Genomic DNA, 9148 nt, shown 5'->3' with positions numbered 1-9148 from the left:
ACCAGAACCGTCCCTCAGTCACCAGCAGAAACCTGACTGGTCTCAGTTCTCTACAGAATGTAGAAGCGCGTATCTATCCACCGTAGATTTAGTTTGATTGTGTTGATTGTTTTGGTTGTAGAAGACGTTAGGAGCCAATCGTAGATAGTTTGGATTTGTTCAGTTTGTACTTTTAGCTGCTTATTTAAACTCATTTCTGGGCATTCTGCACAAGATGTTTACGTAACGCGATAACTTATCTACCCGCAGTTTATCTATTTATCTAGATAAATAGATATATAGGTATATAGATATAGGTAGATAACTTATCTACCCGCCTTCCATCTCCTTTTTTTTAAATATTCGTTTTCATCATTTTTGTGACGCTGTTGTTTTGGTTGGTAGTTTGGGACCCTGTGAGGTCAAACACTGAACAATGATGAAAGTGCCTCTGGACTGATGATATTATGACGATATTCAGCTTTCAAACCTCTGAAAACTACGTTGACCTGGAAATATAGATGTAGTAGTGTCTCCATCCTACTGTCTCTAACTGGCCTTACTAACATTGCCTCATGTTTCATAATGAGTGTGTCAGGAATATAATTTGTGCTTTGCTATTTTACTTTATTGTCTACCTAAATGTGCCACGATGTATGAGCTAATAAGCTTTTGCCGGTTGTACAGTTGTACATTGTTGGGCTGAAGTCACAGTTCTTCAGATGTATTTGACGGGTTTCTTAGGAGATGAGATGATATTAGATATTTGACAGGTTTCTTTTGTGCTACTTGTGTCTCAGTATTTCCAAATACAAACATAGTATTTGTTTCCCTGTTTTTACTGTGTTGATGTGCCAAACATGTAAACCACTCAGAAGCTGTGAAGCTGAACTGCCTATTTAAAGATTTGAAGATTTGAAGATTTGAAGGTTTTTTCACCGTCTCGACGTCTGTACGGACCTCTCTGTTTTAGTCATGAAGTTGTTTGTTCGGTTTTACATTTGAAAAAATGTCTCAGGAGTCAAGCTCTCAAGCTGTTGAATATCACCTTGGACACAGAGGCGTGTCGTTGGAGTTAGCAGATTAGTTTATTTCCTGTCGTCCAGACTTACTCAAACGCTTGATCTCTGAACGTGAGCAGAAGGTGAGACACTGATCAGGAGTGAGACACTGGTCGGGAGTGATACACTGGTCGGGAGAGTGATACACTGGTCAGGAGTGATACACTGGTCAGGAGTGAGACACGATATGAAATATGAAAACGCCTAAGCAGTGACAGTATTAAAGTGTGTGTAGCACTTAGAACTTATTTTTTATACCAGGATTACCAACACTATTTGTATAGAGTTATATTGTTTGGGGATATTTCAAATTTTCTGTACTTCAATAATAATAATATAATAATAATAATAATATAATAATAATAATAATAATAATATAATAATCTGAAGACCTGCTGCAGAATCATGGGGTGAGATAAGTTCAAATCTGAAAACAGGAAACAGGAAGTGTTTGTGTAACTGTTTGTGTAACTGTTTGTGTAACTGTTTGTGTAACTGCTTGGGTGATTCAAATGTGCCTTGTACCATAATTGTCTTCAATAAATAAACCATTTGCATTTCTCTCGTTAATTATTACACCTTTATTATCATTCATCATGAACAATATACAATGTGTACACAAACGAGATGTAAATACAATACATATGTATTTCATTTTAGTATTTGGGACTGTACATAATTACATAATAGTTGAGTAACCAAACCACAAATAAACAGAGGCTCATTCATGGGAGGGAACAGAGATACAGATGAGATGATATGGTTATGGTTATGGAGTCTACAGCTGTCCTGTATTCAAAACATATACAAAGAGGAACTTTACTCATTATGCTGCTCTAACAGAGCACACACGTACAATCATGTGAGACAGAGAGGACACCCCATGAAAACCTTTGTCTTTTTCAACATATTTAAACATATGGACATAACTAAACAAATAAAACTGAAAACATTTCAGTTTTCAAAAATGATTTGTAAAATGTAATTAATAGAAATGTTCTTGTGAGGAAAAAGTTAGGACCCCCCCATATGTATTACTACTTAAAATGCCTAAAAAGTGAAACGCCACATCAGGTGCAAATGATTAGAACATTGTTAGAGAGGATTTTGGATTTTTGTCTTTCTTAAACCTCAGACATTTAGTTTGGTTTGCTCTACTCATTGAAGTGAGTGAGTGGTGTCACCATGGAGACATCAGAAGAGCTCTCTGAGGCCTTCAGACAGAAGGTTCTAGCTGCGTATGAGTCTGGGAAGGGATTTAAAAACATCTCCAAACAATTACAATTCAGCCATTCCACTGTCTGGAAAATACAAGTGGAGAACATTTAAAACAACTGCCAACATGGCCAGGTCAGGTCGTCCTAGCACGTTCAGCCCAACAGCAGAACGCAAGATGCTTAAAGTCTCCAACAATCGTGCATCTACCATCAGAAAGAGACCGCACACGGGTGTGCAAGGAGGAAACCCTTGCTGTCAAAAGATCCATCAGGGCAACAAGACTAATGTCTGCCAGAGAACACCGAGACAAACACAAGGACCTCTACACCACCTAGACACACACAGACACCCCTCAAACATCACACAGCTGAAACCATTCTGCATGGAGGAGCAGGAAAAACGTTCTCCCAGCAGATGTCAGAGCCTGGTAGACGGTTATAGGAAACGTCTAGTTGAGGTCATTTCAGCCAACGGGGAAATACCAGCTATTAGAGCACAGGGGGGTTTTCCTCAGTAGGAATTGGCATCTTTTGATAATTTTTGTGTTAAATAAATAATAACAAAGTTCTTCATTGTTTCTGGTTCAATTACATCACCTTTATCTAGAGATATTGTTTGAAAGAAGATAAAATATTGAAATGTCTTAAAAAAAAGAACTAACTATTTCATTTATAAATATGTTTTTATTGGAGTGATTGGTTGGTCTGTAGTCAGGCGTCAGTAGTAGTAAGACTGAGAGACTGGTTGGTCTGTAGTCAGGGTTAGGGTTAATCAGTAGTAGTAAGACTGAGAGACTGGTTGGCCTGTAGTCAGGGTTAGGGTTAATCAGTAGTAGTAAGACTGAGAGACTGGTTGGTCTGTAGTCAGGGTTAGGGTTAATCAGTAGTAGTAAGACTGAGAGACTGGTTGGTCTGTAGTCAGGGTTAGGGTTAATCAGTAGTAGTAAGACTGAGAGACTGTGAACACTCCAGAGACGCCCTCGTAGGCTACGAGCACCGTGTTGATGATGCCCTGCTGCGCCTTGTAGTGTCCAACATGGCGGATCCTGTAGCTGCCAGACTGGGCCGACCGCGGGATGTGCCACTCCACTGTGGCGTTGCTCACCGCTCCGTCCTTTAACCAGTAAAACCTGTTAGAGAGGAGGGGGGGTGAGAGGAGAGGAGAGGAGAGGAGAGGAGATGAGAAGAGAGGAGAGGAGAGGAGAGGAGAGGAGAGGAGAGGAGAGGAGAGGAGAGGGGAGGGGAGGGGAGGGGAGGGGAGGGGAGGGGAGGGGAGGAGAGGAGAGGAGATGAGAGGAGAAAGGACGTCACTGTCACCTAACCAGGGTTCCCACACCTTCTGAGACATCACATTCGAATGAATGAATGAATGAATGGTCTTTATTGTCATTGCTATAGTACAGGTACCAAACAACGAAATTTGGGAGGGGTGGCTCCCCTGGTGCTAGGAAAGAAAAAAAAAACTAAAAAAACAAGAAGGGAAAGGAGCTGGTTTACATAAATAAAGGCTATGTGCACTATCCACTATACTATACTGTACAGATAAGACGACTAGGGTTGTCATATTGCACATAGTGTTATTGCACATTCATTTAAAGTGTCGCAGTTTGCAGGCTTGAAATGTACACATTTGTGCCTCAGCACTACACCTGATTTTTTTCAATCCAGCAGCTGCCATCAATCCGTCCAGACTGTCCAGGGCCCCGAACCTAGGTCTTTGCTGTGTTCAGGGCCTGGATGGCCCTGGGGTAGAAGCTGAGCTTCAGTCTGTTTGTCCTTGCGGCCATGGTTCTGTACCGCCTTTTCGAGGGCAGCCGGGCAAAGTGTTCGTACCCAGGGTGGGTTGGGTCTCTGGAGATCTTGGAGGCCTTCCTGAGGCAGCGTGTGTTGTACAGCTCTTCCAGAGAGGGGAGGGGGGCGCCGGTGATCTTCTGGGCTGTTCTCACGACTCTCTGTAGCGCATTTCTTTCTCAAGCACCTTTCAAGGACTTTCAAGACTCAATTCCCTCAAATTCAAGGACCCAACACGGCATAGTTTGAGACAGATCTAGATGAGAATTTATATAATAGGAACTATCCGCTCACAGACAACAAGTAAAAAGAGAGGCTTGAATGTGTGAACACTAGATGGTCTCTTGCCTTCTCTACCACAGCACAGCAAAACAATACGGTATATTGTGAAATATGTGTGAAGTTAAGCAACACAGAGACTTATTTACTAGTTGACGAGCTATGTAAATATTTTTTCTTTTTTTTGAGAGAGAGAGAGAGAGAGAGAGAGAGAGAGAGAGAGAGAGAGAGAGAGAGAGAGAGAGAGAGAGAGAGAGAGAGAGAGAGAGAGAGAGAGAGAGGGGAATTCAAGCACTTTCGATGACCCATGTCTATTTTCAACAACGTCGATTTTGTTTTCTCAAATTCACAAACATTCAAGGACCCGTGGGAGCCCTGCCTAACCCCCCACCCCCCTGCCTGGTGTTGACGGATCACATCAAAGCGTCTGTGACCTTGTGTGTCTCAGAGGGACACGGCGGCTGTTTACCCAGAGGGCTTTGCTCTAGATCATCAGTCATGTTGGGACATCGTCATGACGACCAGCAGAACACCAACGAGAGGGAACCAATGACGCGCTGACCTCACAGAATGGCTGTTTCGTCCTCCACCTTGATTGAATCAGATCAGCGTTCTGCCTCCTGGTCTACAAACAGCTGCCAGGGTCGGCTGGTCAAACCCTCCATGTCTATGAACAACTGGCCACCGCTAAATATGTCACTCTATTGCTCTGACCAGATTGTATTTTGTGTATTTTGTTGTTGTTGTTGTTGTTGTTGTTGATCTGGTGTTGTTTTATTGTGTAATTCTGCTGTTTGTTTTAACTGTCCAAACTGGATGTTTTCAGCTGCTGTCTTGGCCAGGCTTCCCTCGGAAAAGAGATCACTGTGTCTCAACGGGAACGACCTAAATAAAATAAAAATTACATCCTTGTGGTTTTCTCTAACCTCCAGATGCCTGTTGGCTGGCTTCTCTTCCTGTGTATCCTGAGCCTGTGTGTGTCTGAGTGTGTGTGTGTGTGTGTGTGTGTCTGAGTGTGTGTGTGTGTGTCTGAGTGTGTGTGTGTCTGAGTGTGTGTCTGAGTGTGTGTCTGAGTGTGTGTCTGAGTGTGTGTGTGAGTGTGTGTCTGAGTGTGTGTCTGAGTGTGTGTCTGAGTGTGTGTGTGAGTGTGTGTGTGAGTGTGTGTCTGAGTGTGTGTCTGAGTGTGTGTGAGTGTGTGTGTGTGTGTGTGTGTGTGTGTCTGAGTGTGTGTGAGTGTGTGTGTGTGTGTGTGTCTGAGTGTGTGTGTGTGTGTGTGTGTGTCTGAGTGTGTGTGAGTGTGTGTGTGTGTGTGTGTGTGTCTGAGTGTGTGTGTGTGTGTCTGAGTGTGTGTGTGTGTGTCTGAGTGTGTGTCTGAGTGTGTGTCTGAGTGTGTGTCTGAGTGTGTGTCTGAGTGTGTGTCTGAGTGTGTGTGTGAGTGTGTGTGTGAGTGTGTGTCTGAGTGTGTGTTACCGGAGGGTTATTATCGGCAGGGAGATGATGATTCAGCGATAGTTTTATCAATGAGAGGTCCTTGAAAGATAAGAGCCCGGAGAGAATTATGCCAAATCAGCATTCTATCTTCTACGCCTTCCAGACCAGATAATCAAACCAAGAGTTCCGGCCAGGCATTGCTAAAGGTTTACTGTGGTCATTAAAAAGGAACTGCACTCCGCATAAAGTCAATGTCCTGATGAAATCGACGGCACGAAATTAATACGAGCTAATAAACGCGTTTAATGAAGGTTAAATCAAAAGAACAGAAAGTACCTCGTCTCCCAAGATGCATCTGTGTGAACGACGTCCCAGGCCTGGGTGTTGTTGTGATGCCTCTCCACGGTGATGAAGGTCTTGTCCCTCTGAAATGAGACAACAGTCACATTTTTACATTTTTGGCATTTAGCAGACGCCTTATTCCAAAGCGACTTACAATCAATACATTTGAATACTAAGCATGTGAATCAGCAGTCCACCATTCGTTGCAGGAAGAGTAATCTAGCTCGGGCCCGGGGCCACTGATAGAAGGAAAAACCTTCTCCCTATCGCCTTCTACTAAAACTTTTATTTATTTATTTTTCTGGAGAAACTGAGAAACAGTACAAGGGGGGCAATAGAAGTTCTTAGGGACACAGTAGAGGGGAAAGCGGGTGTCTTTAGGAGACGTAGTGGTGAGGGTCAGAAGATGTCTCAGGAGGAGCAGTGTCGGGGGTATCAGGGGTATCAGGGGTGAGCTGAGGACAGTGATGGTGTGGGAGGAAGCAGGGAGGCAGACAATCTGTCCAAGGCTGTTGGTTCATAGTTACATGCTAACACCCCCCTGTCTATATACCCCTCTGTGAATAGGCCATATAGTGGATATAAGTATATAAGTTTACATAATAGACACATACTCAGATTCCTACCGATCACTTATCCCCCATTTATATCCCTCCTATTTATGTCTATTTATATCTATTTATGTCTCATTCTTGTGTTTTATTATCTTAGGACTGTGTTGTTTGTTAGCACCTAGGGTTTGCATTTAAATGGTGTTGTACTGTACAATGACAATAAAGATCACATGATCACAATGACAATAAAGATCATTCATTCATTCATTGTCTCACCATGTCACCAGAGTTCCTTGGGTTCCCTGCCACGAACGTGACCGACGCGACATCCCCCTGTAGAACCGACATGATGACAGTTCTTAAACAACACTGACATGCAGAGAAACAAGAGCTAACAGCTAACAGCTAACAAAATATAAGTATAGTAAAAATATAAGTAAAGTACATATAAGTCAGTCCATTTCTATCCACAGTGACGCACCACTCTGTACGCTGGGTTGACCTGCTCCAGGACCTGGCCGAAGGCGGTGCCGGCCGGCTTCTGATCCACGGGGTTGTTGGGCAGCAGGTTGAACAGCTGACTCTCGTTGAAGAACGGGGGGCTGGGACCGCTGGGCAGGGCCTGCTCTGAGCCCTGGGAGGACAGGAGAAGATTAGAGGAAGGGCCTGCTCTGAGCCCTGGGAGGACAGGAGAAGGTTAGAGGAAGGGCCTGCTCTGAGCCCTGGGAGGACAGGGGAAGGTCAGAGGAAGTTAAGGTTCCTTTAAAACACAAACGCACCGTTTATGTCAATCAACAAACAGCTCAGGTAAGGAGCGGAAAAGCGTTTGTATTTGGAGTTGAACTTACTAACCCTAACCCTTTGAAGTGGAACTCCATTCATGAACCGCTCCAACAGGACACTCACCCTAACCCTAACCCTAACTCACCAGGGGTCAGGAGGAGGGTTGGAGCTGGGTTAAGTAGCTGGGTTATGTAGCTGGGTTAAGTAGCTGGGTTATGTAGCTGGGTTAAGTAGCTGGGTTAAGTAGCTGGGTTAAGTAGCTGGGTTAAGTAGCTGGGTTAAGTAGCTGGGTTATGTAGCTGGGTTAAGTAGCTGGGTTAAGTAGCTGGGTTAAGTAGCTGGGTTAAGTAGCTGGGTTATGTAGCTGGGTTAAGTAGCTGGGTTATGTAGCTGGGTTAAGTAGCTGGGTTAAGTAGCTGGGTTAAGTAGCTGGGTTAAGTAGCTGGGTTAAGTAGCTGGGTTAAGTAGCTGGGTTAAGTAGCTGGGTTATGTAGCTGGGTTAAGTAGCTGGGTTAAGTAGCTGGGTTAAGTAGCTGGGTTAAGTAGCTGGGTTATGTAGCTGGGTTAAGTAGCTGGGTTATGTAGCTGGGTTAAGTAGCTGGGTTAAGTAGCTGGGTTAAGTAGCTGGGTTAAGTAGCTGGGTTAAGTAGCTGGGTTAAGTAGCTGGGTTAAGTAGCTGGGTTAAGTAGCTGGGTTAAGTAGCTGGGTTAAGTAGCTGGGTTATGTAGCTGGGTTAAGTAGCTGGGTTATGTAGCTGGGTTAAGTAGCTGGGTTAAGTAGCTGGGTTAAGTAGCTGGGTTAAGTAGCTGGGTTAAGTAGCTGGGTTAAGTAGCTGGGTTATGTAGCTGGGTTAAGTAGCTGGGTTATGTAGCTGGGTTAAGTAGCTGGGTTAAGTAGCTGGGTTAAGTAGCTGGGTTAAGTAGCTGGGTTAAGTAGCTGGGTTAAGTAGCTGGGTTAAGTAGCTGGGTTATGTAGCTGGGTTAAGTAGCTGGGTTAAGTAGCTTGGTTAAGTAGCTGGGTTATGTAGCTGGGTTAAGTAGCTGGGTTATGTAGCTGGGTTAAGTAGCTGGGTTATGTAGCTGGGTTATGTAGCTGGGTTAAGTAGCTGGGTTATGTAGCTGGGTTAAGTAGCTGGGTTATGTAGCTGGGCTAAGTAGCTGGGTTAAGTAGCTGGGTTAAGTAGCTGGGTTATGTAGCTGGGTTATGTAGCTGGGTTAAGTAGCTGGGTTATGTAGCTGGGTTAAGTAGCTGGGTTATGTAGCTGGGTTAAGTAGCTGGGTTATGTAGCTGGGTTATGTAGCTGGGTTAAGTAGCTGGGTTATGTAGCTGGGTTAAGTAGCTGGGTTATGTAGCTGGGTTAAGTAGCTGGGTTATGTAGCTGGGTTAAGTAGCTGGGTTATGTAGCTGGGTTAAGTAGCTGGGTTATGTAGCTGGGTTATGTAGCTGGGTTAAGTAGCTGGGTTATGTAGCTGGGTTAAGTAGCTGGGTTATGTAGCTGGGTTAAGTAGCTGGGTTAAGTAGCTGGGTTATGTAGCTGGGTTATGTAGCTGGGTTAAGTAGCTGGGTTATGTAGCTGGGTTAAGTAGCTGGGTTATGTAGCTGGGTTAAGTAGCTGGGTTAAGTAGCTGGGTTATGTAGCTGGGTTAAGTAGCTGGGTTATGTAGCTGGGTTATGTAGCTGGGTTAAGTAGCTGGGTTATGTAGCTGGGTTA

General features: G+C 44.1%; 1 protein-coding gene and 1 long non-coding RNA gene across 2 annotated transcripts in view; one reads left to right on the top strand and one right to left on the bottom strand.

Annotated features, from left to right (window-relative positions):
* The first annotated feature begins 6 nt into the window (after positions 1–6).
* On the top strand, positions 7–1610 carry LOC308167384. Its single transcript, XR_013937715.1, has 2 exons — positions 7–714; positions 753–1610. It is a non-coding gene; the product is annotated as an uncharacterized lncRNA (long non-coding RNA).
* Positions 1611–3191: 1581 nt separating this feature from the next.
* Positions 3192–9148, bottom strand: part of asah2 (N-acylsphingosine amidohydrolase 2) — a gene marked incomplete at its 3' end in the record, with an annotated part of 26774 nt that continues 20817 nt past the window's right edge. Inside the window, exons 18-21 of the mRNA XM_080541862.1 lie at positions 7136–7332; positions 6931–6987; positions 6095–6183; positions 3192–3387 (exon numbers count right to left, since the gene is read on the bottom strand). Of these exons, the coding sequence (XP_080397988.1) occupies positions 3192–3387; positions 6095–6183; positions 6931–6987; positions 7136–7332 (539 nt within the window). The remainder of the gene's footprint in view (positions 3388–6094; positions 6184–6930; positions 6988–7135; positions 7333–9148) is intronic.

Source organism: Nansenia antarctica (genome assembly GCF_963989245.1).
Source record: "Nansenia antarctica genome assembly, chromosome: 11".
Classification (NCBI taxonomy): Eukaryota; Metazoa; Chordata; class Actinopteri; order Argentiniformes; family Microstomatidae; genus Nansenia; species Nansenia antarctica.
The sequence above is the reverse complement of the archived record's forward strand: the minus strand, read 5'-3'. Positions and strand labels throughout refer to the sequence as shown.